The sequence below is a fragment of the Lutjanus erythropterus genome, chromosome 10 (genome assembly GCF_056507025.1).
Source record: "Lutjanus erythropterus isolate fLutEry1 chromosome 10, fLutEry1.hap2, whole genome shotgun sequence".
NCBI lineage: Eukaryota > Metazoa > Chordata > Actinopteri > Lutjaniformes > Lutjanidae > Lutjanus > Lutjanus erythropterus.
Genome location: NC_139326.1, coordinates 29438022 through 29452190, shown reverse-complemented (window position 1 = coordinate 29452190; position 14169 = coordinate 29438022). Strand labels below are relative to the sequence as shown.

The 14169-nt window shown below is 40.2% G+C and overlaps 1 protein-coding gene across 2 annotated transcripts in view; it reads right to left on the bottom strand.

Annotated features, from left to right (window-relative positions):
• Positions 1-222: 222 nt before the first annotated feature.
• homer1b (homer scaffold protein 1b) overlaps positions 223-14169 on the bottom strand; it is a 29638-nt gene continuing 15691 nt past the window's right edge. For both annotated transcript variants that reach the window (XM_084728973.1, XM_084728972.1), the window contains 5 exons: positions 11331-11479; positions 4737-4893; positions 4364-4474; positions 4152-4232; positions 223-3665 (listed from right to left, as the gene is read on the bottom strand). In XM_084728973.1, coding sequence (XP_084585099.1) covers positions 3474-3665; positions 4152-4232; positions 4364-4474; positions 4737-4893; positions 11331-11479 — 690 coding nt within the window. In that variant the 3' untranslated portion in view covers positions 223-3473. The remainder of the gene's footprint in view (positions 3666-4151; positions 4233-4363; positions 4475-4736; positions 4894-11330; positions 11480-14169) is intronic.

Sequence of the window (14169 nt, the reverse complement as noted above, 5' to 3'; positions counted from 1 at the left end):
TTCTTATGAAATGGCTAACAAACTACTCACTGTGACTTTGCATGGAAAAATGTAAATACAGGCTTGAATCCGACAGGGTTGTAGGCGTTAAGAATAACTATATAGAAACAGCCGATCTTTTTTCTGTTTTTCGTTTCATAACCAGTTAAAAACTCCTTGTAGTAGCTTTAATAATGTTATTTAAAAAAAAAAACAAACAGAACAAAAGCCATTAGCACACACTGAATTCTGCGGTCACTGTATTTGAATATAAAACATAGCATTTCTCAGTTCACAGAGATGTGTTCTCAGCCTGGTAGGGCCGTCTTTGTTGGAATTCAACAAAGAATTTAGTTTGGCTGAAGCACCAACAGGTGTGTCTCCTGATCGTTTTTCACCAACATTTGGTAAATCCTTTCACCTGCAAACACACAAGTCTCACCAATCTATGAACATCATTAGCCTGAGGTACCTCTTTAATATCATGAGTTCAAAATTACTTTAAATAGTCAAAAATATTGCCAGTCTTCTCATACCTCTAAATACAATAATAATACCTACATTTAAATACCATAAGTTACAAAACAGGAGAATGAAAAGCTTCTTATCCACTACTGTACAAAGGCATTCATTAACAATAGCATTAATATCAATGTATTCCACCTCTGTCATTCGGCTGTCAAAGTTAAACCAGAAAGAAAAAAATGGGTAACTTTTCCCTTTACATGGGTCTTATTCCAGTGTATTAACCTGTGTAACTAACAACTACAATATTTTAAATACAGAATTAAGCTGTGCTAGTATTTAATGCAAATCTCATGATATATAATGTATTTCCAACAGTGTAATAACACAGTGCAAACAGGGTGCTCAATTGAAGGTAAGATAAGCAGCATTTCACGTGACAATATAGCTTTTTGGGCTGGGTTATACCAACAAGGATTCATTTTTAAACCTGGTTAAATCATGGTTTAACTTTAAATTGTGTTGCGCCAAATTTGGTAAAGCGAAGAGTTAACATTCTCTTTAAACCTCAGTTTAGTTTTCACTCTAAGTCCAGATTAAATTTTTGCACCAAAACTTTAAAGTCCTTTAAAATGTGATCCAGTCTTTAACTTACACTTTCAGGGGTTTAACTTTAAAATAGCTGCAGTTTCAGATGGATAGAGCAAAATAATCAAGTCACGTGAAGAAAGTTAAATTAGAGCTTCTCAGATGAGTCATCATGAGTAGTCTAACTAGGCTAACTAATGTTTTAGCTAGCTAGCAAACAATGTAGATGTTATGACAACTTGTTTTTTAGCTAGCTAGTAAACAATGCAGCGCAACGTTTTGTTAACTTTTTAGCTTCCTAGCAAACAGTAAAACATTTGGTTAAGAAATACAAGCAACCAAAAGTTTCCCTTCTTTTGTAACAAACTTACTTGGTCCTGATAGTAGTCTGCTGATTAAACTCTAATTAACTGCAGTTTACAATAACTCAATCAATAAACTTGGATTTACAAAACAGGAATTAGTTTTTAATTAACTGCTTAATTTTAAATCTGGATTTACTCATTTTAAACCTTGTTTTGATGAACTCTGATTAGAACCAATCCTAAATTAAATAAATCTTTGTTGATGCAACCCAGTCTTAGAAATTCAGTGTTTTTACAGGAGGAGATTTTAAGATGCAGTTTGGGATTTTATCAGTAGAGGAGCTGCTTTAAAAGTGCATATTTTGGTACAGGACGTTTAACACTATGTGTTTACATTGTGTTGTTACGCACTTAAAAATATACTGAAGAGGTTTTCATTGTTTGCCTACGGACTAGATACTCTATAATAACTATGCAATGCTTTTCCGTGGGTTAATACACAACAATAAGCCACAGCAGGGTGTTACTGCATTTGAGTTGTCCATCCATTCATTTACAATGCCGTCATGAGTAGAAAGTTGTCGTATACAGTTCTATTATTATATCATCAGTGTTATATCCTGTGTAAAAAAGAATAGAAACTGAGTACAGTTCTGTATTCACCCGTGAGGAGTGAGAATCTGTGGCCAGCTTCACTGAGGGTGGAGATTTACGAACACGGAGATGACACTCTATAAGCCCTTCACAATGCACTACTTCGTCCAGACAGGGCTGCCACACAGGTTCGCGGTCAACAGTAGTACACTTTCTGTTGGACGGGGGGGGATCGGCTGAGTTGCATTTGACCTATCTGCATGAGTCCACTGAGTAGAGTACCTGATAGAGTTAGATAGAGGTGTCGTATAGAGCCTGTCTGGTATTGCTCAGTGTGTGTGTGTGTGTGTGTGTGTGTGTATGCGTGTGTGTGTAGGCCTTGATGTCCAAAAACAGGGTCTTTCTCTCACAGCACAACAACACACACACATTATGTACAAACATGTGTCCACATATATGTGCTTTGAAGGCACACGCTATGTCAAAGGTCAGGCCTTGTTGGGAACACACACCACACTGAGTTTGGCAGGAAGACAGGTCAGTTGTCTGTGACCGTGGAAGCAGTCTGGATACAGGAATTCTCATGTCAAATCTAAAATTTCTCTGTCGCATGAACAATGCCTCTGGAAGATTCAATACTCATCTATCGTGTAGGATTTTAAATAGGATGTGGATATAGCAGTCACTCATTTCCGCTGGAGAAGTAAAGCATTTCCCAGCAGCCCTGTGTGTTCAGGCCGGGGAGCAGCGTTGATGTCATCTCAGGCCAATAGGTAAGACTGACTGGTTTGTTGAGAGCCATCCTTTAATTCTCTGTTTCCAGTGACACTCCGCTGGCAGCCCGAGCTCAAACACAGAACTCTCTGTTCAGCACTTCTCTGTACAGTAAGTCACTTTGGATCAAAGCATCTGCTAGTTAGAGGACAATATTTTGGGGGGATTTGGCAGCTTTGGCGCAGTTCTCTGAGTCTTAACAGCAATTATTTCCACATGACTTTCAACATTCCCCTTGGGGGGCAGTTTAGAGAGGAAGAAAAGAGGGGTGTGTGTGTGTGATGTTGTGACGCTGCAAGCTGTGCTGCAGCTCTCCCAGTCAAACAGCAGATGGCACTGAGGCACAGTTCTCAAGTTAACTCTTTGTGGGTGTGTGTGTGTGTGGGTGTGTGTGTGTGTCTGTGTGTGAGAGGGGTTGTGGGGGGCAGTTGCAATGTGCCATGACAGGCATCTCTACGACCGGAGAGATCAATTCAACCGAGGTTACGCCTACACCAGCCAATCAGAAGGCAAGATGAGGTAGTCCCTGTGTTGTTCTGAACTACAGGAGTTCCTGCGGTTGGTTGGAGCTCAGTGCCTGCAAGGTAAAAGTGGGGAGTTAGCTGCCCTTTTTGAGCAAAATCAGAATCAGGGCAGTGTAGTGTCTCAGTTTTAATGCGTGTGGGGTGTAGGAGGAAGGTGGGGGAGTGGTGGGTAGGACTGGTGTGGGTGAGTTGGGGGTGTAAATAATCATATGGCTCTGTCTGTGAAGACTAGGCAGCTCCGTCTCTAGCTGGCCTCCTCTATGAGACGAGCCAAGGTGTCTCTGAGCTCTGTCAGCTCAAAGATCTTGCCGTCCAGCAGCTCCAGCAGCGTCCGCAGGCTCTTCCTGAAATTCTCCTGCTCCTCCTGGTTCTCCTCCAGCCGCTGCTCAGCGCCCGCCAGCTGCTCCTCCAGCACCCGACTGCGCAGCTCCGTCTCCTGAAGAAGGACGTAGAGGATTTGTTGGCAGGTTTGTCTCAATATGAGGTAAATCATTACGGAGGACAGACTGATACTTTGGGAACAATCATATGCATAACACCTCTTGTCACCAGGCTTGGGGAGTAATGGATTACATGCAACAGGATTAGGATACCATAAAAAAGACAGAATCAGATTATACATTTTCTAAAAATGGGGATCATTAGTAGGATTACAATGTTAAAAAGCAGATTAAAAAAAAAGAAAGATATACTATCATGTACAGTTTCCACATCTCACTACACTTAATGAGTCTCACAACAGTTTGAGTTTGAAAAGTGTTTAAAACAGCTTTAGATTTATTTAGATTTTCATGTCCTGAATCATTACTTTATAGTCACGTAATAAATATACAAATGTCAATTACATGATAATCTGCATGAGAAATAAAGACAAAGGAACACATTTTTAAAAGTAACCCTCCTAACTCTGCTTGTCACTCACCTCAAGTTTCTGGGTTAGGGTGTCTTTCTGCTCCATCAGGTCATTCATGTTTTCCAATTCTTCTTTCAACTTTTCCATTTCCTGGAACATATAAAACTGGATTAAAATGCGGTGTTGCATGATGGTAGAGTGTTTTTGCATGAGCTATTACATTTCAACCCCACCCTGTCTCTCTCTCTCTCTCTCTCACGCACACACAGACACACACACACCTCTTCTTTATCCCTTAGCGTAGTCTCCAGTTCCTCTATGGTTTGGTTGAGTTCAGTCTTCTGGGATTTGATCACTGGGGTTTGGTTGCTCTGACACTCGAGCTCCGTCACCTAAAAGGATAATATCATTTTAGTTTTAGATCCACAGTGAGAGATTGGCGCAATAATATCCTGATCTCAACCTTGCTTTCATTTCCAGGCTGCTTCTTCTTTACTATCCCTCATGCCAAAACTCAGTGTCTCTTCTCTGTTTTTATCTGCCAACCTGTCATCTTGACTTCACACCATCTCTTCCGAATGATCACTCCTATTTGATTTGAATTCATTAATCACACATGAAAACGAGTGAGCATGTCTGTGTCCCATCCCTCACCCGTTTGTGTAGTCTCTCAGCCTCCTCCTGGTAGGCAGCCAGTTGTTGTTTCCACTGTTTGACGTTGGCTGTGGACTCCAGCAGAGCCGCCGTTAGCTTGGCATTGTTTCCCTTTAGTGCCTCCAGCTCAGCCTCCCAGTGTTTTGTCATGGCGGGGCTGCAGAACACAGGAGTGTACATACTGTCAGATTAATTGTACAGATATGTGTATCTGAAAACTTTCTGATTGAAATCTGAAGAATCAAGTTGTGAGTGTCATCCATCCATCCATCCATCCATCCATCCATCCATCCATCCATCCATCCATCCATCCATTTGTTTTGTGTCTTTTTTGTCCTTCTGAGTCAATTTGTGGTCATTTTGATTCATTTTGCACCCTTTTTGTGGTCCCTCCAGTCTCTTTGACTCAAAAGGACAACAAATAAACTCACAACTACAATTTGGGCAATTTAATGGTCCTTTGAGTCTCTTGGTGGTCATTTTGCATCTTTCAGTGGTCTCTTTGTGGTTGTTTTGAGATTCTTTGTTGTCCCTTTGAGCCAGTTTGTGGTCATTTTGTATCATTTAATGGTTCAAATCTCTTTGTGGTTGTTTTGCATCCTTTAGTAATAGCTTAAATCTCTTTTTGTGTTTTTTTTGTTGTAGTTGTTTCAAGTAACTCTGTTGTCCTTTTGAGTCAATTCATGATTGTTTTATATAATTTAGTGGTCATTTGAATCTCTTTGTGCTCATTTTGACTTGCTTTGTGCTCATTTTGAATATCTTTGTTGTCATTTTGAGTGTTGTTGTCTATTTGTGTCTCTCTGATTGATATTTTTCAGGGAAAGCCCAGGGCCCCACAACCCCTCAGGCTGATTGGCCTGTGCCCAGGAGGCCCAGCATGCATCCCTCTATCCACCTTTGCTCCAGCACTGAAAGCTGACAAAGGCTGCAGCGGGCACTCAGGTTGGAGGCATGGCACTTCCTGGCCAGTAGCTGTGAAAGCAGCTGTCTGCCACATGAGTTGTAATCTGAGATTATACCCTCAGACTGGCTGGAGCCTAATCTGGTCCAGCTACTCACAGACGAGAAGATGAGATAAGAGATAAGGGAGAAGTGATTGAATGTGATTGAATTTCAGGATGGATGGGCATGTGTGGGAGAAAAAGGCGGGTGGAAAAAAATACTTGTATATGCGCGGGACGGTTGATAGTCCAGAGTTGAAGTATAATATTAGATATCTATACTGTATAAAGTCAACTTTCTGGAGGGAAAATGCTTCCACTGTGCATCTCTCCTGTTAGATCTAAGCACTGCAGGCATTCATTTAAGATTTACATAATACCCACTCCCTGTCTCTCACATAATGCCCGACTCGAGCAAGAGAATGTATGAGACACCTAAACGTTGTCAAGTACCGACATCGAGTCAAGTTCCTTTGAAAAGGAGCTCCTACTCCCACATCCTTCACAGTAATTCCTCACAGCAGTGGAAACACATACACAGGCAAACACAAAAGGAGCTTAGCTCGCTCAAGGAGTGAAGAGGGTCTGTGTATGACCCATAACAATGTTGTTTTCACTTTTGTTCCGCCCCCTCACTGACACGTACACACATATATATGTTCACACACTGCAGCAGTTCTCCACTATGCCATAACACCCACTCTGAGAAGTGTAACGGAGAGAAAGCCCAGATCTAATTCACTCAGGACTCCCACGGCGCCTTCACTTCTTACACAACAGCCACCCCCTCTGTGAGTGCAAGTGTGTCTGCGTGTGTGACGCATAGGAGGGAGACGACACTTCATCCTACACATGCACATACCAACTGACACACAACCACTCACACACACACACACACACACACACACAGACACACACACACGGAGCGATGCTGTCACCAAAGCACGCAGCCCCGCCAATGTATAAACCCCACACACCAGCTCGGAGAGCAGGAGAGCAAGCGAGACGTCAACATGTGAAGATGGAGACAGACGGAGAAAGCGAGGGAGAGCGACGGCGGGAAAATTAGAGGAGGGAGAGGAGTGCAAGACGTTTTGACACCGGTGTTCGTCTTCATTAAATGAGCCGGCTCAAAGGTTTCAGGAGGGCAACCGAGCACGATCACGGCTGAAGACAAGCAGAGCAGAGCTGGAGGTGTGTGAGACACATGGAGGGTAAGTTAGCTGCTGCTGTGCCACTGAACTGCTGATTGTAAAGATGATGTGATTATGTGCATAACATGAATGTGTTGTTATGAGGATTTTACTAGCCACTGATATTTTTCTGCTGCTAATCATTATGTAATTTTATTTGAATTCCACTTTTAGTCCTGTAAGAGCCAACTGTGTGAAGTTGAACAGAAGAAGCAATGGTGTTTTTATCAGCTTGAGACTGTTATGCAATTTGTCACACTTTTGTAATCAAAAATGTCTTTAATTCTGTATCTGGTACATTAAATTTTGTTAATATTACAGAGACAGCACAGGACCAGTGGGTTGTGGGTATCAGAGTAATTCTTTCTTGATTTTATTTTGTTTTAACTGGTTTTGAAAATTGTTTTCTGGGTTTAACTCTGAATGTTTTTTGTGGTTTGGTCTAATTCTGTACACACTGGCAATACAACTTGACTACTGAATAAAACATCAACACTCTGCTTTGTGTTTTACTACTTCACAATCTCAAATACAATTCTCCGCCTGGGCTCAATAACGCTACTGAACACTAAACTTGCATGACACTGAAGGATTTCTACAGCCCTCTCGTGTTCTTGCCGCGTCCTGACCACTGCGTGTTGTAGGGTAGGTTCTTCCTCCTCACAGAGCACTTCAAGAAGCAGGGAGCCAGAGCAGTTGCCATGGCAGCACTGGAGGAACGGAGGCGCTCGTGGCACCCTGATGTATGACATCGGCACCGTCTCCGTTCACACAAGCCTACCTACCACAAACCCACCGACAGACGCCTACATCCTCCAACATTACAAGACCATTCATATGCAGCCAAGATGGCACCAAAATAAAGGTCTTCCAGTATTAAGAAAACCATTCAAAACGACTCCACTGCAGACCTGCCAACACTCCTACATCCTGCAATATAAAAAACCCTCTCATAGCCCTGCATACAGCTGTATCTCATCCTCCTCTCTCTTCCTCTGCCCTCTGCACCCACATATACCTGCCTACACATCCCCGCTGAGCAGCAGCGTGATGTATATGTTATCATCATCTAATTCCAGACACATGGCAGAGAGACAAACCAAGACCATCATAGAGGTCTGGTGCAAAAAGACAGGGAACACCTGTGTGTGCAGGTGTGTTTTCATATGTGGATGTGAACTCTCTTGAAGTATGATACAAGTAAAGACAGCCAAAATACAAACATTTTATTCTTTTCGTTTGGCTATTAAATCAACTGCACACTTACACACCATTACACAAATACACAGAAAATACATTTTAAATGCAGGCTGGGCACATGAGAAGCTGACTGAGCTACTGTAAAAGGTTGATAGACATGTGAGATGATGCACAGTATTAAAATCTGGATGAATTATAGAGAAAAAAGACGGGGTTATGCGATAAAATATCTGGACGGTCCTAGCATCTACCCTCTCTGCATATGCCACTGAGAAAATGTGAGACTGAGGTTTGCTTGTTACGTCCATGCTTGCCATCGTGAATGCTGAGAGTCGACCCCGTCTCCCACGCATGCAGCATTAATAGACACATCAGCAGCAATGCTGCAGCAGGCAGTGGGTGTCCTCTCCACATCCCGCTCTCACTGCACACTTGGATCTGTGTAGCCTCACAGAGTTCATGATGTAGCGGCAGGGATTTCTAAGCATTTTGCACTTGAACTTGTCACAGCTTTAACTCACTAATAAAAATACCTCTGTCTGTAAAGATCTCCACAATGATGCCTAATATCAAAAAAGCGTTTTAAGTCTCACAGACACTAGGGAGACAAGGATGTTGTTCAGGAAAGAACAAATAAGGCAGTGGAAACATATTTCTTCCTTCTGCATATGCTTTTTACTCTTCAGGAAAAAATAATTTCCAGAATGTAATGCAGTAACACAGAGTACTACTTCTTTGCTTTTATTCGAGTACAGTTTAATTATTATTTTGATATCATAATATTATTATAAATAATGTAATGGAAACAGATTTTTTTTCTATCTGAATATGCTTGTTATTCTTGAAAAAATAATTTTCAAAATGTAATTCAGTATTGTAATACTTTTTACTTTTATCAACAAGAATATTTTTACACAAGTCCTTAATTTTAATATTATAATATTATTATAATGTAATATAAAATAAATGTATAATGTTCAAGGACTGTGAACTGTGGCAAGATTAACGTATCAAGAAACATGAATGCAGCATCACTGGAGTTTAAGATTATTCCTTTCAACTGATAGGATATTTACTGTAAAAACATTTTTTTCAGTTTCTGATTGTTCAATGTCCTCCAGATAAACAGGGGATGTGGGTTTAGTCATAAATAAAAAACAGAGGGAGATAATGAAAAGCAAACACATATATATAAAAATATTTCATAATTGATTTTGTGCCAGTATTAAATCAAGTCGATATTTTGAAGAAACAACAATTGCACTGCCAGTGAATATGAGGTTATAAAATAAAAAACATTTGCCTGATTTAATGTGACTTCTGCTATAAACCAGACCCACTTCTGGTCTTCAATCTGAATTCAGATACAGAGACAGATAACTTTGCTGGTTGAACAGATACAGATACAGATAACGTCCGTCTCTGCGCAGCTCTATCAGACACCCAGAGACAGTTACGCAAAAAAGAATAATAATACATTAAGCGATTGATTGATATCTTTAATTAATAAGAATCGCATCCAGAGAAATAATTAAACGAGTAGCACAAGATTACAGAGATTTTACAAATGAAAAGACCTGTGTGTACAGTCGACTACAGGTGACAGTAGATAATAGGAACATTTCCTCTCCTGAGAACAAAACACTTCACTCACTTAAATGACTCAAGCTGATCGTCCATGCCCTCCTGTTCACTTTATTTATTGTAGTGAGTGTGTGTGAGTGCAGTTGGTGGCTGTTTAGGTAGCAGTGACTCATGTACAGACTTTATACAATGCTCCTCTCTCTCTCCTCCCAGTTTCTGACACACACACACACACACACACACACACGCGCACACACACACACACTCTCTCTCTGTCTATCTGTCTTGCTCTTTCTCTGCCTCCCACTACCCACATTATGTTATATAAGTCTTACATAAACGCTCCATCGACACCTTTTTGGTGGTGAACCTCAGAGCCACACCTCTTCAGAGAGCCATTAGACAAATCAGACATATTTACATGGCACTTTGACCACTTTATCTTACACAATGTACTGTACATGAACCAGTGCTGACAGTCACAAGGAATATGAATGATCCATTTCAATATTCAGTCTGCTACAGGACACAAAGAGAGCAGGAATCCATACAGTAACAGTAGTGGTGCATGCATAGAGATATTATTGCATCGCAGTAGACAAACATAAACTTATAAATGAGTTTCCTTATCAAACATGCTCAGATTTCACAAAATAATAACTTGAATAACTCCTCACTCCTGAGAAACACTTAAATTAACATCTCTTGCTGGTCCCTGTGAAGTGTGTGAGTAAGAATGTCACTGATATAATTCATTGCACCCATATTACTCCTGACCGGAGCGATGGCGCGCTGATGTTACCTCATTTGTTAGTAAACAACCAGTGCATCAGGTTTTGTAAAGAAGAACCTCCCTGTTGCTGACCTGCAACCAGGCTCTTATTTTTTTTTTTCATAAACGTTTGCGCCTGAACATTTTTTTTTTGTTTTGCGTAGTTATGATGTCGCAGTAGTCAGGACCTGTAATCACATTCCTATCAGAAAGAGCAGACCCGACAAGTCTTATACTGCTCCCTAGAGAAGAAAAACATGAGAGAGCAGCAGTGAATAGAGGGAGTTCACTACCATGCTGACATGCAACATATAGGGGTGCACGAAGACGAAAAGAAAGCCATGGAAGAGGAGAGCTAAGTACTTATGGGCTTCAGAGAAACAGAAAAAATGGCTGCACTTTATTTTACATTACATAAGTACGTATGTAAATAGGACATAACTAGCCATACTGTATCAAATAAGACAAAAACTAGAAATAGTGTTTTTATTAGACAGCATTGGACAGAATTAGGTATCTAATTTCAATTTAGTTTACAATATAGCTCTGTTGTAATGTGTCCCAAATTACCCTGGAAGAAAATGTGGTGAGGGTCTAACAGTGTCCCTAATTATCCTCTAAAAAAGTAAAATACGGATCTATCAAAGAGTCTAATACTGTCTAATAAAGGACATATCATTTCTAGTTTTGTCTAATTTGATACAAGGCGCAGCTTGTTACATTTTATAAATGTACTGTTAAATAAAGTGTGACTGAAAAATTCATGATAGTTAATCTATTTTTGTATTGTCTGTGTGTCATCTTTGTGAAATAGGACTGAGTTTATGGTCAGGCTGTAACATCTGTACTGTAGTAAACATGACAGCACGGGACAGTGAACACATCGCAGTGTGGGATGTACCTGTGTGCGAAGGCCAGTGCGTTCTGCGCCGGCCCCGGGAGGGCATCTGAATTGGGAGTCGTGTCACAGATTTCATCCGTGCCGTTGATGTTTTCCATGGGCGGAGTCACCGGGGTCAAAGGTGATGAAAGCTCACCTCCTGGAGACTCCTACATGTGAAACAAAGATGTTACCGTCAGTTGGACATCACATAATCAACCAAAGAGGGATGAAATATCTTAATCATTTTTAGGGCTCCAAATAACAAGTCGATTAATCTGTTGATTATTTCCTTGATCAATCAGTTTGTTGTTGGGTCCATAACACGCCAAACTGTGAAACCACTGTTTCTCAAAGCCTAGAATGACGTCCTCTAATGTCTTGTTTTGTTCACAATACAAAGATTTTCTGTTTACTGTCAAAGAGGTGTAAAGAAATAAGAACGTGTTCACATTTAAGAAGCTAAAAATGACTCACACTGTGTAATCGATTATTAAAGTAGCTTGCAATTAATTTAATAATCGATTCATGATCAATTAATCAGTGAATTTGCTGCAGCTCTAATCTTTTTTATTATTCTTCGTATAGTCAGCTGTGATTATATGCTGAAGTGATTTTAAAAGCTCAAAAACATGCAAGTCGAATTTAGAGATTTGAGATTATTTCTCTATAGTTGAATATCTTTATGATACTACCTAATGTCTTCATTTAAAATTGCAAACCTATGGTATTTTCACAAAAGCTTTTACATCTGCTTTACATTTTTAGTTCATAATTGTGTCTGGTTGCTTTTCAAGAGACAAAGCCTCAGGCGTAAAGGAAATGGTGCATTTAACATGAGCAAAAGCAGGAACAGTGATTTGTTGAGATGAAACAGACAAAAAACTGGGCAGTAATATTTAGCATGAGCACAGATAGATACCATGGCTCCACATGGTAGCATGTTATGACTGCAACTAACAACATTTTTCATTATGAATTAACCTATAGATATTGTTTATTGTTTAACTGTTTAAAGTTCATAAAGCTTTAGCACTAGAGCTCAAATGTATTGTTTTGTCAGATCAGCAGTCCAAAATAACAGACTCAAAACTCTGAAAAGCCATAAATCCTCATGTTTGATAAACAGTAATCAATGAAAGTCTACAGTTTATTGTTCTGCTTTGTTTTTGTTGGTTTTTTGAAAAGTGACAAACAATTAAATGAAGACACAGAATATCAAATGTGGCTATCTGGGTGTAATAGCTAAGTGGTGATTTACATACAGCCTAGCATGGCACTGACAAGCAACCATGTGCCCATAGTCAGCAATGCTATTTGCAACCAGCGTGTTAATAGCTGCTGTCGCAAAGACAAACTCTGTTCTTTCCTTAGACCTAATCAAGTATTTTTTTCCAAACCAATCCAAGATGCAACTGAAAATTGAAAACAATAATTTAAAAAATCTAAATAATGCATCAATTAAGTCAAAAAATAAAATAAATAAATAAAGTTAATGTTAAAATCAAATTGCAGAATAGACTTAAATCCTAGTCTCCCACGAGGGAACTGGCACCCTGCTCTCTCACAGGAGAGTCCTATGCTGAATCCATTCATCAACCACAACCTTTAAAATACACAGAAAAGACAGCTGAACCAAAAGGATCGGGTGTGAAGAACCAAATACTGTAGCTGACATGTATCTTCTCTCACCCAGGTGCAAATAGACACTGATTAAAATTAAAATAATTATCTAAATTGTTTCCAGTTAAATTTCTGTATATTGATTAACTGTTTAAACAACTAATCAGTTCATAATATGAAAAGTACTGCATAATTAATTAGCTTCTTATTACCAGAGACGGCAACAAGATATAAACAAGAATGTCACACTTTAATTTGGCTCCATTTTCCCTTACAAGGAGATGACATGAGAAATGATAAAGGTGTTAGAGGTGGTGTAGATGCCGTCTCTCGCGCTCATAAAACTGGTGCTAAAAATCTGAGCCTCTTAGTGAGCAGTTGCACATACCTATAGGCCGATAAATAGCTTACTATAGCAGTGGGAAATTGCAGAATAACAGATTAATGCTTATCTTTATATCCCATACAACCACAGAATTATACGAGAGACAAATCATTTAGCTGCTGCATGTACATAAAACAAAGCTATTACGACTCAGGGCTTGGGCACAATACAGTAGTACAATGACGCTGCCTGTATGTCTCTAATGGACAAGAAGGAAGTGAAAGATAAGAGGAAGATTATCGCAGGCGTAACAGTTTGCACTCCACATTCATTAGTATACCGTTAAATATCTGTTCATGGTGCACTGGTGTCTGGCCTGGTGGGACAAGCATGTAGCATTTAGCTATGTGTTGCCTTGTTTTGTTTTAGTGGAAGAATACCCTTTTCATGTTTTCTAGTTTATTTAGAGGGAAGAAATCAGTGGCAATCAGTAGTGAAAAAGAGCAGACAGCTTCAGTAGAGCAGTGCAAGCTTGTAGTAGGAAGGCTGCAGGCCTTGTAGCAATCCCTCCACTATCACCACTACAGCGTGGTGGTGGTGGCCGGTGCACACGTAGCCTTCAACCCCTGATGAGAGCGAAGCTGTCCACTTGGCTTCATTAAAAAACATCCTCTCATGGGAGGCACAAGGTACTGTAGCATTTCAGCCCATGTGGGCCGCAGCATTAATAGCACAAGTAATAGACCGCAGTACAGTGGGGGGCTGCTCCCCTAGCCTCCGTAATGAACAGACGAGGACATGAAGCCTGTTAACGGCCTTTAGATTAAAGAACAGATTTCTCTGGGGATTCTCCTCTGAAACAAGCTAATTTTCTCTCAGACGCACTTACACATGCCCTAAAACACCCTGTTA